Source organism: Apus apus, chromosome 3 (assembly GCF_020740795.1).
Source record: "Apus apus isolate bApuApu2 chromosome 3, bApuApu2.pri.cur, whole genome shotgun sequence".
In the NCBI taxonomy this organism is placed as follows: Eukaryota; Metazoa; Chordata; class Aves; order Apodiformes; family Apodidae; genus Apus; species Apus apus.
Genome location: NC_067284.1, coordinates 1,954,144 through 1,975,573, shown reverse-complemented (window position 1 = coordinate 1,975,573; position 21,430 = coordinate 1,954,144). Strand labels below are relative to the sequence as shown.

Genomic DNA, 21,430 nt, shown 5'->3' with positions numbered 1-21,430 from the left:
CCATAGAATCATAGCATCATAGAATGGTTTGGGTTGGAAGGGACCTTCCAGATCATCCAGTCCCAACCCCCCTGCATGGGCAGGGACACCTCCCACCAGACCAGGTTGCTCCAAGCCCCATCCAACCTGCCCTTCAACACTGCCAGGGATGGGGCAGCCACAGCTTCCCTGGGCAACCTGGGCCAGGCTCTCACCACCCTCACACTCCAGAATTCCCTCCTCATGTCTCACCTCAATCTCCCCTCCTCCAGTTTTCATCCATCCCCCTTGTCCTCTCCCTCCCTGCCCTTGTCCCAAGCCCCTCCCCAGCTTTCCTGGAGCCCCTTCAGGCACTGGAAGGTGCTCTAAGGTCTCCCTGGAGCCTTCTCTTCTCCAGGCTCAACACCCCAACTGTCCCAGCCTGGCTCCAGAGCAGAGCTGCTCCAGCCCAAGGATCATCTTGGTGGCCTCCTCTGGACCCTCTCCACCAGCTCCATGTCTCTCCTGTGTTGAGGGCACCAGAGCTGGACATAGAACTCCAGGGGTGGCCTCACCAGAGCAGAGGGACAGAATCACCTTGCAAAAGGCCCTCCCAGGCCCAATGCTATGGAGGTTTCCTAAGTGACTGCACACAGGGCAAAAATCAGCTGTGAAACACAGAGGAGAATGCCAGATTCCTCCCTCCCAGAGCTGGGATGTCAGATGGGCTATCAGACCATCTCCTGTTTCCACAGAGCTGTGGCACAAACCCCCTCTGCCTTCAGGCAGGATTCCCTCCCTTGTTCAGACCTTCAGGGAACAACCAAAGGATTTGACAGACTGCACATCGTTTGCATAGCTGTTGTTTTTTTTTTTCCTACATAAGTGTTTAAACTACATCAATTTGCAAAAAGAGTTTGAAGTGAGCTATTAAAATTAGAAAATGCATAGTTTAAAAATACAGATTCAGACTGAAACACATTTATGTACTACTTTTCCTTAGTTTTCATTAAACTAGTGATAATTGCTCTTGTTCATTAACCCAGAAAGTATGTCCTTAACAAACTGCAAGACTGTCTAATCCAATAGGAGATAAAATTTAGGGCAAAAACATTTGTCATTGTGCAACAGTGACCAACAATTAAGACAGATAAGAATTCTAATCCAGTATCTCATAAAACCATTATCTAATTCCAGAGACATTGATCAGCACAATAAATTTGCACTAAGACAGAGACGAAAAACATACAAAAAAAAATAAGTTAAGAACTCAGATAAACTATGAAAAGGAATCCTCTTTATGAGAAGAAAATGTGCCCCACAGGAACAGAAGCATTTGTTCTCAAACTCTGTGATCTCTTGCGACAGGATTTAGGTAATCTATGAATATTGGAGAGGAACAAACCAACTCACCCTGTCCATGCTACATTTATAACACGTGACTAGTGCTAAACATGTTTTTCTTCATATGGAAAAAACCAAACAGAAAAGCCAGGGACAGAGACAGGCTAGTTCCTTTCTTACAGCAACATGCTTCCTCAGATCGAAGGACACCCCAAGGCATCCTCTAAGATGCATCAAATCTGTGCATCCTCTATGCATAAAACCACACAAGGTTTACCTCTAGATCAAGAAACTTTTTCTTTCCAGGGGAAAAAGTAACATCATTAGTTCAGGGTAATTCGGGTCTCGTTTGGATCAAAGACCAAAGACCAGCTGACCTCAGTGACAGGAGGAACTGGCCTTCAGGGTTAAAAAGCATTAAGCTACGTTGGGTTTTAGAAGCATTGTTAAGTTTTAGCCTGTAGGGATTGCTCAGGATTATTATGCATTCCAGTTTTTACTATTTTTTTTTTCTCTACCTTATGCATCCTGACTATAGATGACCACATCCTGGATCCTTCAAGTCAAAGGAACACAGAAGATGCACTGACTATTCTTAGCAGGATAGCCCCCAAATCAGTTATCCAGCAGGAAAAGAAGTAGGAAAAATAATTTTAATTATTCTTCAGTACCTTGTTAGAAATACACTGTATCTTCCCTAGCACTCAAGAGTAAGGAGTTTAAGACAGGACCCTGTATAACTAAAGAGGGAGTATCAGTGTGAAAGAACCCCAAAATAATGTCATTGCTTGGAGCTCGGGGGGGTGGGAGAGTGAGGGGGTGGTTGTAAAGGCAGACACTACCAGTTTCATTCCTTGTTAGGGCTACTGCATGATGTTTTCTTTTTTAGCATGGTTCATCCCTTGTTTAAGGCAAGGCATGCAGGATTTGGCAACAGAGCCAGAGACAGGGAGAGTTGTTCTGCCCTGGGAAGTGGGGAGGGACAAGAGCAGTGGAAGAATACTGGGGCTGGGTGTGTGAGTAATCTTATCTTCAGCCATCAGAGCATGAGTTCAGTCATTCTGTGGATAACCAGGGGATTACTCACACGGGGAAGGTTACTAAGCACATGCTTGTGCTGAGCCAACGCATCTGGACAGAAGCCACAGTGTCCTGTGCCGTGCCCTGCCGAGCTGCTCTCTGCAAGGGCTGCAACACCCAGAGAACTGAAGGGAGCAGGAAGGTCCCTTTCTGCTGCTCTCTGTGTAGGTAGCACACAGGAACTGCCTAAACTCAACCTCACTGAACTTCGCATGCTTTGAAGCATGTTAGTCCTCACAGCATATGATTTTATCCAGGACCAAAACGCTGCTTAACACTCTAGGGCTGTGCAGTGAAGAAAAAAAATCTCTTATATGGGGATGTCAGCTGTGACTCTGGTTTTGGAAGTAATTGAAACTAATATGACTGTGCAGATATAACTGAGAAAAGTGACCATTAAGCTCAAAAGCATATAGAATGTTTACCTACAGTAATATAGATATCTTGTTTGGGGTACATGGCAAATAAGTGAACACCTAAATCTTGTTCTGTTGTGGTCATAGACCCACAGACTGGTTTGGGTTGGAAGTGACCTTCAAGACCATCCAGTTCCAACCCCCCTGCATGGGCAGGGACACCTCCCACCAGCCCAGGCTGCTCCAAGCCCCATCCAACCTGCCCTTCAACACTGCCAGGGATGGGGCAGCCACAGCTTCCCTGGGCAACCTGGGCCAGGGTCTCACCACCCTCACATTCCAGAATTTCCTCCTCATGGCTCACCTCAGTCTCCCCTCTTGCAGCTTAAAACTGTTCCTCCTTGTCTTCTTCATCAGGTCGTACCAGCTGGTGTGAAAGTAGGTGTCTAAGAAGAGAAGACTCTGACTTAAAGCCAGGGATGACAGGGCTGAGGCAAGAGAGGGGCTGTCTGAACCTCCACATGCAGAAGGTTCCTTCGCTGCTCCCCTCAAACCAAAGGTGGCCAAGTGAAGACAATACAGATCCTCAGGCAAGGAAGAAACTCCCAGGTCTGGAAGTAAACTGAAAAAGGGGAGGTGGGGCAGAAAGCCATAGAAGTAGCAGCCAGAAAGATGCCTTCCTGTCTGTCAGTTCCCTGTGGTCCATGGGCAGAATCACTGCACCAGCAAGGTGATGCACAGTGGGACATTTACACACTCTTGGACTAAAATTACTGGAGTAACTGGTAGCTCCTCCATTGTTCAGTGCTCTCCAGCTACCATTTTTTAAATTATGTATTTCTAACTGATTTTCTGTGGTATATGGGAAAAAATGAGCTACAGACAGCTGGTCTAGGAGAAAAAAAATCTGCAGATCCCGTGTCTACTATATGTTCATTAATAACTAAGGCCACCTCTGTGCAGAGAGCCTGAGCAAGACCCAGATGTCACTCATTCTTTAGCACTGGGGACTGAGGAGGCCTTGATGGAGGCATCTGCTGGTGTGGCTCTTAAAAGTTAAGGAGAATCTGGTACTTGATCTGAGCTGAAATAAGTGAGAAGGGGAGCCCTGACGTAACAGTCTGGAATGAATATGACTTTCATCAGGCATTTCAGGTTTGCCTAAACTAAAAAGAACTTACTAAGACAGCAGTAGATCCAGTGAACAGTTTTTTCTAAACCACTAATAAAAACGTATTTGCCATTCAACAGAATGAATAGTATACAAACTATTTGCACATTTTGCAAACTTAGTATTATTTTGTCAGTCAGAAGCTGTTCCACAGAATACTTGGTTAGCAACGGCACCTTTCCTAGTAGAAAACTTGAAATAATTTAAAAAAAGGAATAAATTAGTTTAACTTTATGACTTCATGTGATGTTAAGGCTTCTCTCTTGATTTATAACTACCTGTTTGAGTTGACTGTGTTTTGAAGCCTCCAGCCTGTAATTGTCAGCTTCAACAGGGCACTTTGTGGTGGGTTTACAAATTTAACTGCAGAAAATCTGAAGCAAAGAATTTGCCTTTTTTCCCTGTATCTGTGTAATCAGGGAGGTTCCAGCACTTGGAGTAGTTATTCCAACTGGTCACAGCAAGTCAGGTTGGTGTTTTCTGAAGTCTGGGTAAGTTTGACAAGGGAATCTAGAAATCCCATTAAATTTTCTGCAGTAGCTCAGTCACGTGGAAAAGGTTTTATATGTTTGCTCTATTGAAAAGGCAAGACTGGATGCAAAGTAAAAGGCACAGCTATTATAGAACAGTTACATTTCTTGAATAAAAAGATCGTATAAATCAGTGAATGACTGAAATTGGGAAGAGCCATTTTGCTGTTGCTTTATTTCTCAGTGCTGAGGGTTTCTTGACCAAACATCTCTATCTTCTCTGATGCTGCACCACTGTGTGCTGGAGGAGTCTTTCCTGAAGAGCTTTTCTTCTTTCTTCCCATTTCTGTGGCTTCCACCAAAGTATTAGTCAATGGTTTTCCCAGTGTTTCTGGAAGCATTATTGTTAATATTCCACTCAGAAGAGCCATGATTCCAACAAGCAACTAGAAGAAATAAACAGTAGCTGTAAAGGTAGAAACATGTTCCAAGTTATGCAGATCTTTTATCTCACTTGGGAATACATTTAACATGAAGCACAAGGAACTGCAATGGAAAGCAAAGGTTGTCAGCCTTAAATGCTGCTGAAAAGATCTGCCTATTTTTGTTGCATAAATGAAAGGTTATGCAGCAGAATTAATGATGAGCAGGTGTTTTGTTCCACAAGGGATCAATACAGAGCAAGCAGGAATAATTCTGTTTGATACAGCAACACATAGATCTGGTTAGATATTTCTGTCAGGTATGTATTTAAGAACTGATGCGTTGATTTTTACAGGCATGTTCATAGAGCTACAATTTCCCTGCCACCTGTCATCTCCATTTGCACTCCAGCTCCTGAACCTGGTCCTCCCATTCCTGTGTGCCTGCTCCTCCTGCACACAGCCAGGTCAAGGCTTCCCAGTATGGCTCCTTGGCCTGAAACCACCAAAGGCACATCCCTGCTCAGAAGAGCTCTTCAGGAGATCATCACAGAATCACAGAATGGTTTGGGTTGGAAGGGACCTTCAAGATCATCCAGTTCCACCCACTGCATGGGCAGGGACACCTCCCACCAGCCCAGGTTGCTCCAAGCCCCATCCAACCTGCCCTTCAACACTGCCAGGGATGGGGCAGCCACAGCTTCCCTGGGCAGCCTGGTCCAGGGTCTCACCACCCTCACACTCCAGAATTTCCTCCTCATGTCTCACCTCAATCTCCCCTAGACAAGGAGCTTGCTCCCAACAGGCACACTTTGCTGCATTGCAGTGTCAAAAGATCTGGGGATCAGGGGGTGGGTGCAGAAGCACACACATGCTCCAGGAGTATCTTTTCCTTCCCTTCTCTGTCTTGTTCAATCAGAACAATTCACACTTTCCACCTCTGAAGCACAGAACAGAGTTAAAACCCTGACATTTTTCCAATGCCAGGTTATAAATGACCCAAATCACTGTTGATAGAAAAGCTTCCACAGGGCACATCATGCCTGGCCTTGGGATTTTTCCATTTCATGTCTGCAAGTTTTGCTACTGTGTTATCCTTCTCCTGCCCTATGCTGATTCTCAGATCTCTCCTGTTTCTTCAATACTTTCTTTCCAAGTGGGAGAGCACTGGACATGACTCTGCCCATGTCACTCACACAGAGCTCCAGACAAGACCTGCCCAGCTGCCATCTGCACCTAAGTCAGACCTTCTGCTTCAGGCAGAAAGGTGCTTTAAAATTGTCATTCTCCATTGTAACCTTGACGAGTGCTATTTTCATGCAAATTCATCATGCTGGTTTTGCCCTCCCTGCCCCCCAACAGGACAGCTTGTCTCAAGCTCTCTTCTGAGAAGCAGGATTCCTACTGCTGCAGACATTGCATACTCTTTTTTCACTTGCATTAAATAGGGAGTTTGACAAAATAAATTAAGAAATTAAAAAATTAAGAGTAAGTTGAACACCACAAACTACTGTGACAATGAAACAGGCACGATCTTACCATGAGAAATTAAAAAAAAATCACCCCAAGCAGTAACATAACCAGAGGAAATTGCACTGAGTGAGAAACTGAGGGAAATCCTTGCAGACATAGATACATGTGGCAGGAGTGATATTTCAATGATATATCCCAAACTATTAAAGTCTCTCCTCTGAGTGTCACAACTCCTCTCCACTCCTAAACCTTTCTGCCATGGCAAGGCAGGAGCAGCAGCCCCAGGGCAGCTGTTCCCAGTCACCCCTCCTGTGCACACCCTTCTGGCTGCCATGCCTGTGCCCTGCAGGGCTCTGAGGGCTGCCATGGACACTGGAGCCCGTGGACACCCACACCTCTGGAGCTTGTGAGAGCTGGGTCACTGCTGATGCCCAGCAGAACAAGGCTGAAGCTGCACTGAGTGCTTTGGGTCTGTGTGTCTTCTCTGCTTGTCTTGCAGACTCTTGGCATTCTCCTCATGATGTCCTTCCTCATGAACCCACCTCTTGCTCCCAGTGAGCTGCCACTGTTCTGAAAGCCACACACCACCATCCTGCCTGCCTCTTCACCTCAGCTCTCTGATCTCTATTCCATGTTCATTTGCTTTTGTCAATGTGCAAGCTGCTGCACGCTGACTCAGTCATGGTGCTTTTCTTCTCCCTGATCCTGCAAAACATTTCCCAAGATAGTATAAATAGAAAACAATTAAGTCACAGCCTGTTAACGAAAGGACTTTCCCAGTGCCATCTACCTTTTCAGGGGCAGTAACCACACTTGTCAATGAAGTTCCTCACATCTAGTCAAAGCAAATCTTCTGCAGCCTTAGCTTGGCATCTGGCAGAATTGAGCCCTTTGCTTGCTCTTAACAAACGTGTACAGTCTTTGTCAGAGGAGCCAATAATGAAAACATCTTCACTGTGAACTACTACACAGCTCTACCAATACTCTGGATACTTTCTGTACACTGAGAGCTGTTCATAGCTCAAATAGTTCCTCTGTTTGTGCTGCCATTTGCACTGCTCTGCAGCATGTTTGAGCATTCCTCATCTGAGGGTTCACTGCAGCCCTTCTGCTCAGATAAAGCTTATCTCAGCCAGCAGAGGCAAAACACTGACAAGAGAAAAAGAATGTTCTCCCAAGAAGACTCTGTTGTGCAAATGTTTCCTTGCCTTTTCTGGCATGGTGTCTTGGCCTGTATGGGACCGTTATTAAGAAAGAAAACATTTTTTAGGAGCTTGAGGAAAGGAATTAATTCATGGTCTGCTTCATCCTCTTCACTTTCATGCAAAACAACTGAAAGTAATTAATGTAAATAAAGAAACAAGTTCCCACGAGTTCTCGGAAACCCATCTCTAGCATCTGTAATTGAAGATTTTGTAGTTGCAAAATCAAAAGGACATAATGCCACTTTTTCAGGAAATTCCAGCGTGACAGACAAAATCAGAGCAGGAATCCAGGTTAAAGACACGTCCCATTACATTTTCACCTTCTGACATGAATCATCTACATAGAACATCACTGTGCCCATTACAGTGGATTCTAAAGGGTTTTGAAAGAACTCAAACTATTTTGAAATCATTAATAAACTCTACTTACAGCCTGACTATAAACTTTGTAATTCCTTCTGGTTTTACATATATGGGCACACATTAACCTTCAGGAGAAAACAAGGGTTGAATTGCTACAGGATTTCTAGGCAGCAAATGCTTCCTAACTGAAGTGTAATAAAGAAATGTGAAATACAGAAAATCTTTTGTCCAAAATGGATCTGCAGCTACATAATGCAGAGAAAATGCCCAAAGCCCATGAAGGAATGGTCCCATCTCTCTTCTCACGGGACAACTGGTGGTAGAAGACAAAAGGTAATGGTAGCATGACCTGGAGTCACCTACAAGTAGGATGTACCTAATGAATCCAAGGTTCTGTTGCTTGTCAAAGTCACTGTGGACCTCATCAGTGTACCATTTGTTTCTCTTTCTCTGTCTCATTTATTGGTTTGTTCAGTTCTTGCAAATGAGAAACCAAAAAGGAGCTTTGGGACAGCTGTGAACAGCAAGTAGAGTAGGCATAAGATATCCTTGATCTTTTGGAAAATTATTCCAAAGATGCAGTGTTCCAGGCAAGCCATGGAAAAGATTTAGGAATAATATAAGAAAAAAAGAGCCACCCATAGTGAATTCAAGTGGAAGGGCTATGCCTTTGGGAAAGGAAAAGAAGAAATCAGAAGCATAGTCAAGAACTGCTAGGCCTGCAGAATAAAGCAGTATGGACTGAGATACTTCCTAAATACCCCACAGTAGATAAGGTGTATTTGAATGGATTTTTTAAAAACCAATTTTATACTAGAATTCAGGGTATAAGTATTTTTACGTCTTCCATCATAAACACATTTCACAAGATTTCAGTGACTCAAAGTCTCCCTTTTGCTTGAATTGCCAATTTTTAACAATATGAAGCTAATAATCTTGGCGACTTCAAATTCTGAACAAGAATGGTTCACTCAATGTCCTTTGTTTCCTGAGAAATCAAGTGCCACGTGGGCCTTTTCACAACCAGAAACATTCACCAATGAAAGAAATACTTACAAGTGGCATGAAGATCCAAACACTTCTCAGATATACACAGAAAGGAGCAACCACACTTCCGACACGGCACATCATGCTTCCACTTCCAACAGCAAGTGACCTGCACGCAAGCCAAAGCAGACAGTTAGGAATGCACAGACACCTCAACCACCAGCAGGTTGGGCTGGGCTTCAACAAGGCCCACTGCTGGGTCCTGCACTTGGGCCACATCAACCCCAGGCAAAGCTACAGGCTGGGGAAGAGTGGCTGGAAAGTGTCTGGTAGAAAAGGACCTGGGGGTTCTATTGGTAGGCAGCTGAATATGGGCCAGCAGTGTGCCCAGGTGGTCAAGAAGGTCAATGGCATCCTGGCCTGGATTAGAAAGTGTCAGGACCAGGGAGGTGATCATCCCTCTGTATTTGGCACTGGTGAGGCCACACATCAAATATTGAGTCCAGTTTTGGGCACCTCAATTCAAGAGAGACATCGAGGGGCTGGAGCGTGTCCAGAGAAGGGCAACGAAGCTGGGGAAGGGTCTTGAGAACAAGAGAGAGAGGCTGAGGGAACTGGGGCTGTTCAGCCTGGAGAAGAGGAGGCTGAGGGGAGACCTCATCACCCTCTACAGCTGCCTGAGATGAGGCTGTAAAGAGGTGGGTGCTGGTCTCTTCTCACAAGTAACTGGTGGCAGAACAAGAGGGAATGGCCTCAAGCTGCACCAGGGGAGGTTTGGACTGGACATGAGGAAGAACTTTTTCACTGAAAGGGTTGGCAGACACTGGAATGTGCTGCCCAGGGAAGTGGCTGAGCCACCATCTCTGGATGTGTTTAAAAGTCACCGAGATGTGGTGCTGGGGGACATGGCTCAGTGCTGGGCTGGGGAGAGTGGGGCCAAGGGTTGGACTCCATGGTCTTGAAGGTCTTTCCCAACCTCAGTGATTCTGTGATTCTGTGATGCTATGATTTATGCAATTATACTGGGAAGCTCTTGCTACACCAGGGTAAATTAATATTGTATTGAAATTCAGGGTCTTCTAAAATTAAGATTAAAAATATACTTAGCATCACAGGACTTTTAAAAAAGGCAGAAATGATGTTTAAGGAAGCACTGAATATTCTTCTAGTTCCTCAATGAAACCAATCAATGTACGTGGACGTGAAAACTAAATAAAAGTACAGCCAGATAGCAGACAACTCTGAAGCAGTGGCCAGAACTCATCCTATCCCAAGATTTTGGACCACTGTCATTAATCATAGACTCACAGAATCTGCAGATTTGGAAGGGACCCATCAGGACCAAGAGTCCAACTCCTGTCCCTGTGTAGGGCACCCCAAGGATCACCCCATGTGCCTGAGAGCATCACCCAAAGGCTTCTTGAGCTCAGGCAGGCTTGGTGCTGGGACCAGTGCCCTGGGGAGCTGGTTCCAGTGCTCAGCCACCCTCTGGGTGAAAAACCTTGTCCTGATACCCAACCTCAACCTCCCCTGATCCAGCTTCCTGCCATTTCCCCCAGTCCTGTCACTGGTCACAGGAGTGAAGAGATCAGGACCTGCCCCATCTCCTCCCTCCTGAGGAACCACAGGCTGCAGTGAGCTCACCCCTCAGCCTCCTCTTCTCCAGGCTGAACAATCCCAGTGACCTCAGCTGCTCCTCATAAGTCACCCCATCCAGACCCTTCCCCATCCTCGTGGCTCTCCTTTGGACTCTCTCCAATAGCTCAATGTCCTTTTGATATTGTGGTGCCCAGAACTGAATGCAGTGCTCAAGAGTACATGCCAAGAGCTGCTGGATCTGGCCCAGGAGCACAACAAAGAAAAGGAAATAACAGCAAAATAATGGAAAAACAGATGACTGGTGAAAGTTCTTACCTTACAATTGTTGGGTACAGTTCAGCTGTATAGAGATATATAAGGCCAAATGCCACACCTATTGAAAATTTTCCAGCCATGTTTGCTAAGATAATTAATATATTGAAATCCTATTGAAAGAAAGCAGAAACAAATAAACCACCAGAAAATAACACTGCTCCAAAATCCATTTAAATCCTTTCAAAGTTGTGACCCTTCTTTAAACAAGGAGCAATTCTTATTGTTTGCTTTTTTAAAATCGGTCTCAATAAGTAACAATAAGTAGCCACAGAACTTTTAACCTGGTTCACTGAAGCCCTGGAAGCATTTTACGTGTGACTCCAGCAACGAAACTGTGAAGCCTGTACTGAAAATACAGAAATCTCTCTTGGACTGGCAGCTGCATTTTTAAACCAGCCTTTAGTCAACTATATGATTTAGAAAAAGCAGCTGCCTCTACAGACAGTTTTTAAAATCCATTTCTACTTTAGGAACACTTTCAATGATACGTGACTAACCTGAGGTATGAACATAATTAAAACACAGATCAATGCACTTAAAATAAGGAACGGAATGAGTGTGTTTCTCCTTCCCAGTTTGTCCATCCCAATGCAAGCAATGATATAGCAAGGCAACTCCACAGCACCTGTCAGTATGAAATTATTTTCAGTCATGATTACACAGTCACGCAATAACTAACTTCCTCTTCATGAGGATCAATTTCATCAAGGGGGTAATTAATATGTGAAAGCCAGAGATACCCAGCCTGGTGGGCCAGTTCACTTTGCAAGAGAAATGGCAAGAGGAGGCAGAAAACATGGCCTGCAAGATGGTAGCGGGGGATGGAGAACCAGCAGGGAAATGGGTTTCACAGAAACTCCAGTTCGCTTTGGGGTGGAAAATTACAGAAAACGGGAAGGCCATGGTCCTGCTTTTTTGACCCAGGCTCTGGTGACCTGAAAAGTCTCCACTTGCTGGTCTTTCACTTCAGTTTTTGTCACATCAGCAGCTTAAGGGTGCTGACAAGGAAGATGCTGGTGCTGCACCAACACACTGCCCGGGGTCTGTGGGCTTCCACCTGAACACAGAACCAAGGCCACAGGCACCTGCTGCCTTCAGCCCCACATCACCCCAACATAGAGGGCAAGCAAGAGCTCTCTGGGACCAGTTTTCTCTGAGGCATCTCCACAAATATAGACAATGCAGCTCCAGCTTTCTCTCTTCTCCATTAACTAGAGGGCAGCTGTTTCCAACACCCAACTCTTACATCTTCTTTTCCTCATGTCTATTTCCAAAGAAAAACTGCTGCAGCTCTAAAGGAACTGGTGTTTGGCCAGGACTGTTCACAAACCCTGTTTAAACATGATTTGCCCCTAAACAAATGATACTGAGCCCAAGCCAGTTCAGACATGTTTTAAACCAACTTGCTCATGAAGAATGCTAACATGACTGATGTAAAATCAAGGAAGAAAATAAGATAGAGCCCCAAATAAATCTGCTGTGTCCCTTTACTGAGCACAATCAGTATAATATTGGGAAGCAGTATTTTGGGCTTGTGTTGGTAAAAGCAGGTTGCAATTATTCAGTGTTTGTTAGTCTGCTAAAACATTTTTGGAAGAGGTGCACATGGTGACTTAAGCGCTGAGCTCCACTGGAACAGTTCAGTCACCTGTGCAATAAAGCAGCCACTCTGCACCAGGTCAGTCTGTCCATAAAAGCTCTGTCTATTAAATCCTATCCATCTATAAAAGGTGACATCACCAACTGAAGTCACGAGAGCCCCAACCCTCCTGTGTGCCTGTGCACCTCAACAGCCCCATTCCCTGCACTGGGAGCGCTCAGCTGCACAAAGCACAGAGCATGATTTAATTCTCTGCTGGCTCAGAGCTCCCTGCCTGATCCAGAGGCTTCTGAAGTCAATGGAATATTCCCACTGATTTTAAAAAACTTTGGATGAGGCCCTGAATGCACTGACCTGCCTTTATAAACAACCAACATAGCAGAGAAAGATCACAGTCAGGCCAACAAAAAGCACAGCACCATTCATTAAAAATATACTTTTGAAAAAATTAAAGTTACTCTTGATTCTGAGAATTATGAATCTATTTGCTACACAAGCTGACTAAATATATCATGACTGTAAGTGATTAAAGGAATAGTTTTTTCTCCTGCTTCCTTATTTTGTGCCTATAACAGAGTGTGAATTCCCTGTTGCTGGTCTGCTTCTCATGGTGTTTGTGTGGAACTGCTATAGGCTGGCAGGCAAAGATGAGACAAGTAGAATATGGTTTTACAATCACAAAGACAGACAGGAAGAATCTTGTACACTAACACAGATTTTAAATTATCTTTTTTTTTTTTTTAAACAGTGAAATTTGGAGTGAATGATACTTCTGCGTTAGAAAACTTGAAGTCAGCAAGAAATAATTGAAAGAACAAAGTTAAAAAATTGGCTGTCAAATCTATAGACATTTCTAAATGTTACGTTCTAGTTCTGCCATGAAGAGAATAAAGTACAAAAATATATTTACCTATGAGAAAGAGATTTAAATATTCATTGCCTCCTAGACTGACAGAACTGAGGGAGAAGACGTAGTAGCCCAAGCTCCCAGTGAACCAGATGAGCCAGACTGTGATGGTCCTTCTTGCAATGTGCCAGTTACAAAACAGGTCTAAGATGTTGTGCTTCTTTGTTGAGGACGTGTCACTGTCACCTGTTCTGTCTCTGACTAGATCCTCTTGTTGGACTGAGCACAGTTCAGTAACTTTGCAGGGAGTGCTTACTTTATTCCATCTTGCCATGATATTAATTACTTTTTGTGCATCTTCATATCTTTCCTCGGAGATGAGCCAAAAAGGTGTTTCTGGGAGCATCCAGCAACACAAGACAAAGGGAATTGTTGCTATGGAGAGAAATATCTGATAGACCCACCAGGTCCGAACCAAAAATCCCACGAGTGCCACAATCATAATTCCCATAGCAAAAAAAGCATGGACATGCATAGAAGCCCAGGTTCGTGCTTTAATGCCAACAAATTCAGTCACATAAACAAAAGCCACAACCAGATAGCCACTGGAAACCTGGGGGTGGGAGAGAGAGAGAAAAAAAAAAACAAGAGAGAGGTTTGTATCAGCTCTCCTGCTGCAAGAGGTAACAGTAAAACCCGACAGTGCCCCACTTCTGCACACCTGGATTATCACTGCACCAGCTGCTCCCACACTGCACAGAAAAGGCAACTCTGAAAACAGTTCAGCTGGAGAAAAAGTTCCCTGAAACCTTCAGACTGCCTGGACAGTGCAGTTCAAACTGTGGCGTGGTTCTGCAGGCTTGTCTGGAGTGGGGGAGAGCCAGCAAGTGACACCAGAAAAAGAGCCTCGTTTGCTGATGTCACCAAACCCTCAGCTCCAAACACCAGGTCCCCTAAGGACACTGCAAGCTGGATGCTTGGGAGAATGAGGTTCCCCACAGTAACTGCCACTTCTGGAAATCCTGACCTTGGCTTCTAAGTAGGCCATTAATAATCTGCATGTCAAGGTACTGCAAATTTACCTTCCACAACCTTGTCAATTATCTCATAAAATACATTTTTTTAAATTGGAAAATAATGTCATTTCTATGGTTATAGGTTCTCGTACATTATCCAGCCATATTAAAGGAATGCAACTACTGGCATACTCTGCATCCTAGTATTTCTTCATTTAATATATGACATGATTTAACATAGGGGCTGAAGTGCCCATGCAGTTTTTCCTGCTAGGAAAACCTTCTGAGCTTTAATCAGGCAGAGGGAACTCCAGGTGCAAGGTCCTGTCTTGATTAATGCACTGCCAGCAGGAATCAAACAAACGATGTCATTATTTTCAAATTTACTTTAAATAACTTATGCCATTTTTCTTGTGATAGCTTTCTAGTTTCTTTATGCCTTATACAGTGAAAGACTACAAATTTTAGTCTTTTTGGCTGTAAAACAGTGATTTAAAATTTCTCACTATGTATATAAATTTTGAATATATAGTAGAAACTGGATATATATCAGACATATATATATGAGTATGTGCATAGATATGTGTAAAACACATATCATAGAATCATAGGATGCTTTGGGTTGGAAGGGACATCAAAGACCATCCAGTTCCAACCCCCCTGCATGGGCAGGGACACCTCCCACCAGCCCAGGTTGCTCCAAGCCCCATCCAACCTGCCCTTCAACACTGCCAAGGAGGTGGGATATACATATACACACACTATACTATATATATTTAGACACAGTGGAATAACTGGAATACCCTTAAGCACAGTATAAACAGCTAGGTATTCAACATGTCTACCTAAGCATTTCAGATGTAGTCCAAAAGACCAAAGAGATGCATGGAAGAGAAAGGTGCATCTTCCCTGCATGGAAGAGAAAGGTGCATCTTCCCTCCATCACTCCAACAGTAGAGATAAAAGTCATACTGATTATGGATTTGTTATTTTAAGAAAATTATACTCCATTCCTGACAACAAGAAGTGCAATGGCAGCTGCAGTGCAGAATCCAGAGTACGCTGCTCACACTTGGTATTTAATTACCAGTCCAGCAGAGGTTGGGATGGAGAAAGCACCAAGCCCTGTTCAGACAGGCCCTTTCTATTAATTCAAAGAGGAAAAGCGCTGTGGTCCAACAACATTCAGACTCTCCCTGCTCTGCTGAAATAAGTGCAACAGTGGGGGCTTTAGAATAGTGAAGTCAGGGAGGAAACAAGAACAAAAAGGAGGTTTTCCTGAGAAGGGGAAGGCAAGGTCACCCAGAGCAGGGGTGAGGACCCTCCTTACCATGGCGAGCAGGAAACGCACAGTCACGAAGCTGTAGTAGTCAAAGGTGAAGGCCACTGCCACTCCAAAGACAAACTGACCAGCACTTGTGAACCAGATCACACGCTGCCTTCCCAGTCTGCAAATCACAGCAGGAACACAGTTATGAATAACCACAGACATGCCATTTAAATACACCTGCAACTCCAGACTACTTGTCTAGAAGTGATTCTGAAAACACCCAGTGCTCTCACTCACCACAGAGACCCTAGACTAGTTTCCTGTATTTTCCTCATCAGGTGAGAAAGAAAACCATTCATTTTTCAGTAATTCCAACTAAATGCAGGAAAAAAAAAGAAGCTCCTATGGAATGAATTCCCACTCCACTCTTCATGACTGGAAGCAACATGCAGAAACAGGCATTACATCTGCCCACCTCTGGTTTCCAGTTTAATTTCTAGATAACTAGTCTGCAAATCCACTGTTGTATCTGTGAGAGGGGTGGGTAAGCCTTGCTTTTCAGATACTTTATACTAAGTAACACATAATTAATAGCTTCCAAGAAAAGCTAGCTGTGATAATGCATCCTGTCTCTTGCTAAAGTAACAACCAATTTGGATAGTAATGACAGGCTTCTGTAACATCTCTTTGTCCAGTCATTTAAAGTTGAATTCTCTAATAAATGACAATTACATATTCCTCTAATTTTTTAATTGCCTCACAGTACACATGCATGCATAGACAAACACAGATCTCTAATAAGCTAGTACCTTAACAGACAACACCAGCATGTCAAATACTAGCTGCCTATCAACAACATGGTCATGCTAGTGTAAAAGGGCATTTAGTAAAAGGGAAGTTCTTGCTGTTTATCTTTTTCCCACATCTCAGGGAGAAAATACACCAAGAGAGTCAGTTGTCCCTCACCAGGTTAGCACATGCTGTCACTAAGAGGCTCATCTGAGGAGAAAACCTAGAAATCTGCAGTAGATACACAGCACTCCATGGAGGATTCACTACATTCTGCCTGCAAATGTTCTGTACCACAGAACATGTGGAATCATTTTCCTTCCCTGATAACCTTCTCTTGGACTTTAATTTTCTACGCCACTGCAAACAGCTTTTCACAGATGTGAACATGAAGTTTGGACACATAGTTTGAGGACTTTCAGGGGTGTGAGCTCATTTGTGGGTTTTTCTCAGTATTTGGTGTTACATTAAAACAGCCCTGGGAAGGCTGAGGGAGTTGGGGTGTTCAGCCTGGAGAAGAGAAGGCTCCAGGGAGACCTTAGAGCACCTTCCAGTGCCTGAAGGGGCTCCAGGAAAGCTGGGGAGGGGCTTGGGACAAGGGCAGGGAGGGAGAGGACAAGGGGGAAGGGATGAAAACTGGAGGAGGGGAGATTGAGGTGAGACATGAGGAGGAAATTCTGGAGTGTGAGGGTGGTGAGACCCTGGCCCAGGTTGCCCAGAAAGGTGGTGGAGGCCCCATCCCTGGAGACATTCAAGGTCAGGCTTGATGGGGCTCTGAGCAACCTTGTCTAGTGGAGATGTCCCTGCTTGTTGTAGGGGGGTTGGACTAGAGGACCTTTAAAGGTCCCTTCCAACCCAAGACATTCTAGGATTCTTTGTGATGTTGTCAACAGGAGGTGTATTCCCAACAGCCACACAGCACAGTTCTTCCCAGCATCCTCCTCCTTCTCTCCAACCATGACCTGGAGTCATGCATATTTGGTCTCTGATTCCTGCCAGAAGAGAACCCAGTGAGCCCCAGCTCTTGGAGCTCTTCTGTTGGGAAATCTGCTAATTACAAATGGGAGGAACCCACAAACTTAACTTCCCACCAGCCAGGATGTGTCAGAAAATAATAACTTTCAGCTATAAAATCTACAGTTGTAAATCCCCAACTCAGAATGTGGGTATTATCTTAACTGGCTGTCCATGGCTTGAATTAATGGCAATGAGAACAATATGATCATAACCTTATAAATCATGTCTGAGTATTAATTAATAAAACTATGAGCGATTTAAAGGAACACAGAACAAGTGTTGGCATTATATTCTGGTTTTGTACTAAATACAGTTACACAAAACCTTGGATCAGGAGTGGGGATTGATTCCATGTGTTCTAAAAGCCAAATTAAAAAAAAAAAAATCATCAGTACTTCTGCATCCCCACATTGTTACTGTAACACCACAGGACTGTGCTAAGGAAGGAAAACCAGAAAACAACATGCCTGGTCTGCTTTTTCTGCTCATACTGCTTGTCAGCTGGGACATAAAACTTCACCCTCTGCCTAACAGGGCTGTTAGTTACAGACTGGTTTGGGTTGGAAGGGGCCTTCAAGACCATCCAGTCCCAACCCCCTGCATGGGCAGGGACACCTCCCACCAGACCAGGCTGCTCCAAGCCCCATCCAACCTGCCCTTCAACACTGCCAGGGATGGGGCAGCCACAGCTTCCCTGGGCAACCTGGGCCAGGCTCTCACCACCCTCACACTCCAGAATTCCCTCCTCATGTCTCACCTCTCCCCTCCTCCAGTTTTCATCCATTACCCATTGACCTAAGCTCATCCTAGTCAACAAGCTCCTTTACAGAAAGAGACCAATAACACTAGCTTGGTGTTCCAACTGAAACACAGGTACAGAAACTGCCTGAGACAAAACCAAGTACAACGTAGCTCAAGCACTTGACTCTCCTGACAGGGTGCTGGGCCATCTGATTTAAACTACATTATTACTTAGAAAGGTTGGACCTTGAGGTGCCTTCCAACCTGATTGGATAGCAAGGAAAACTAGTGTATGGGTGTTTAAGAACATGGGGCCTGGTCAAAACCTCTGCATGAGCCCCACAGAGCTGCATTCATGACAGAAGTTAGGAAACCGGTGACTTATAAATAAATAATTTTAACCTTCTAGTAGCCCTTCAGCTGTTCATCATGTTGAGATATAAACATCTGTGTTTCCATGAGGAATCTGTTCTCATGGGAAACGAGGTGAAAATCTATTCCCAGGTTTTATTGGTGCTAATAATACTAACTATTGCTAAAAAAAATAATCTAGGGTAAAATGCTAGTTGCAGAGGGCAATTTGAGGAATCAAGGCCTAGAACAATGGCTGATCTAAAGTAGGAAAAAATTCTAAAAGCAAATGATTTGTGAACACATTTTAAAATTGGTCCTTGCTCTCAGGAAAAGAAATTGAGTTGAACACCTCTGTGGACAAAACAATACCCAAAGCTCTTTATCTGTGAATACAGAATTACGAATAGACAGTGAATGAAAACAACAAGAGAGGCAGATGCAGATGGAGTTACTGCAGTCTGCAGGGACCGTTTCCAGAGGATGGCACTTTACCTGTCAGCAATGTCACCAAAAATCACTGCTCCAATCAAGACTCCAAGCATGAATGTTGGCTGGATGAGTTTTGCCAGCCATTCCCTGTCGCAGACCAGATCCCACTGCGTAACGACCGTGCTCTTCCACTTGGTGTCATCATAGAGGAACCCATCAGAGCAAGGAAACACCGACTTGTTGCCTTTGTATTCATAGGCCAGACCCAAACCCACTTCTCGCCTGGCTCTGCTGCATTGGTCAAGTTCCCAAATTTCTCCATTTTCCAGCTGGACTACAATGTAATTTTCTGTTGATGTCCACAGTGTCCAGATGTCCTCTATACTGGATTCAGAGGAGTTGTAGAAAAGAACACTACTCACATTTCCAGGGATCCCACAGACAAAGCTGGGAGTAACAGCCATGAACACAGATGATAAGTAATGGATACCACATGACATAGCTTGAAAGACAGATGCAAAATACACACATGCTTGAAACCTGTAAAGGGAAGGAAAAATAGTTCACTGAAGAAGAGTCCTTAATACATGGGGAAAAAAAATCAGCATAATTATTTTGCTCAGATCAGTAAATGGAGACGTAATTAAAGTGCCCAGTGTTTTGTCCCATGGCACTGCTTCAAAATGAGCTGAGCTGAAGAGATCAAAGCAGAGTAATCAGGAAATATATGCTACTCTAAGTCCTGTGTTTAGCCATGCCCAGAGAAGACCACTGAAAAAGAAATAATTCTGAACTTCAACACTTAGTTTGAAGCAACCTTCTACTCTCCAATTCTGTGTGGCACAACCCCTCAAAATAAGGCCTTCATTCCTGTAATGGGTAGGGAAACCAAAGTCTTGCAACCTCAGGTTCTAAGGGATAGAGATAGGCACATCAAATAAAACAAAGCAAACTCCTTGTGCCCTTCATTTCACCTGACTGGAGCTATATAACACTATTCCATCTCCCTTCCAGCTCTCTGTATTGCCTCTGAAAGACCAAGAAGGAACACATGTAGACACATGTAGAGGAAGATAGAATCTGAACAATGCGAAATGTTTTCTACCAAAACTTAGCTGTACGTGGGGTTGGGTTTTGCCTTAAACAGGGTGTGCAGTTATGCATTAAAGATTGTATCATAAAGCACACATAGTAAAAGAATGTTTTATGCATAGCCTGAGTTTTGGTATTTTAACAGCTTTTAAAACAAGCTTGAGATACAAGTAAATCTTAGTCTATAAATTGCATGTCTGTTATCAGTTTTGAAAGACTTGAAATGAACTCTACCATCACTGCCTGCCAATTCCAGTCAATTTCTGACAATCTAAGCATAAGAAGGGTCTGTTTCTCAATTTAGTGTTAACATTTGACACATCATTAGTAGTGCATCTGTTCAGAAAAAACAAAATAGCTTTGGTTTCTCCTCCACTTTTTGTTCCTGAAGGCCAGCCAACTGCTCCAGTGAAGCATTCCCTGAGCTTCTCTATGTACATCCTTCCTGCAGTAGGTGCTGAGCTTGGTAGTACTAAACAAAAAAGCAGCTTTTTTTTTTAAGTGACCAGAGGCCACCTCTGCTGAAGCTACAGGAAGTGATGTCTAAACCCAAATGCCTTAGAACGTCTTGTGGGAAATGCAGAGCAATTCCAACCCCAGTAGAAAATGCGACCTCTGGATCTCTCCTGTCCAAAATGTATCTAATGCAGCCTTGAAGTTTCCTAATACAGGTTGCAACAGGACCTAGTCTAGGACTTTTAAATCATCTGTCATCACAATTTCTAAAGAATTTCTAAACTACCTATAACCAAAGGATTTAACCTGAATTTGCTGGGTACATCGTCTTAATGTTCAATTATCTTTTCCAATTAAGCAGTTCTCTTGTATAACCTAACTCCATTCACCATCATCCCCATTCTCTTCTGCCTTTTATCTTGTGATTCTCCTTTCTTTCCCCAGGGAATGTAAACCCAGTTGCCTATCCTGTCATTCCATTGGCATTGCTGCTGTTCAGATGGAGCTGTTTTTCTCCCCTGCTCTCTTGACAACCGCTGTACTGACTGTTCCACAGCAGTCTGAGCTAAAACCACCATGGAAGCTCAAAAGCTGAATCCACTTCCTCCTTGAAGACTTGGCCAGGCAATCTTCACACAGGAGGGTGTGCTCCTTTTTCCCAACAAACCTCGTGAGAGACGTGGTCAGGAGAACCTGAACGTGACCACAGCATCTCTTCAGCCTATCAACCCTCTCCCAAGAGAACAGCTTCTTGAGGACTAACTAGCCAGCAGTAAACCAAAGCAAGGCTAAACCTGATCTGGAAAGCTTTTGGACTCTCTTGGACCACAGAAAAGCAAGGATTCTGAAATGTAACCTTTGTTCCCCTATTAATGCAGATAAATATGGTCAGCAACTTGTTTTAGTTCCTCTTTTCTAGTTTCGTTTTAACTGTTCCCATGAAAAGACACAAACTCGTTTTAAAAATAGCAGAGCAGGGCCAAGTTCAACAACTTGGGCTACTGCTGCAGCATGCAGAATGACTGAAATCACAAGACCTCTAGCAAATTAGCAAATGTAATCACTAGAAGCTGCGC

The 21,430-nt window shown here is 43.9% G+C and overlaps 1 protein-coding gene and 1 long non-coding RNA gene across 4 annotated transcripts in view; both read right to left on the bottom strand.

The window, feature by feature from the left end:
- Positions 1–805: 805 nt before the first annotated feature.
- LOC127382076 (uncharacterized) overlaps positions 806–21,430 on the bottom strand; it is a 206,799-nt gene continuing 186,174 nt past the window's right edge. Inside the window, exon 2 of the long non-coding RNA XR_007888856.1 lies at positions 806–2,960. This is a non-coding gene — a long non-coding RNA (uncharacterized LOC127382076). The remainder of the gene's footprint in view (positions 2,961–21,430) is intronic.
- SLC22A16 (solute carrier family 22 member 16) overlaps positions 806–21,430 on the bottom strand; it is a 35,194-nt gene continuing 14,569 nt past the window's right edge. For all 3 annotated transcript variants that reach the window (XM_051613119.1, XM_051613117.1, XM_051613118.1), the window contains exons 2-8: positions 18,870–19,346; positions 15,537–15,654; positions 13,254–13,803; positions 11,241–11,368; positions 10,744–10,853; positions 8,899–8,998; positions 806–4,825 (exon numbers count right to left, since the gene is read on the bottom strand). In XM_051613119.1, coding sequence (XP_051469079.1) covers positions 4,613–4,825; positions 8,899–8,998; positions 10,744–10,853; positions 11,241–11,368; positions 13,254–13,803; positions 15,537–15,654; positions 18,870–19,306 — 1,656 coding nt within the window. In that variant the 5' untranslated portion in view covers positions 19,307–19,346 and the 3' untranslated portion in view covers positions 806–4,612. The remainder of the gene's footprint in view (positions 4,826–8,898; positions 8,999–10,743; positions 10,854–11,240; positions 11,369–13,253; positions 13,804–15,536; positions 15,655–18,869; positions 19,347–21,430) is intronic.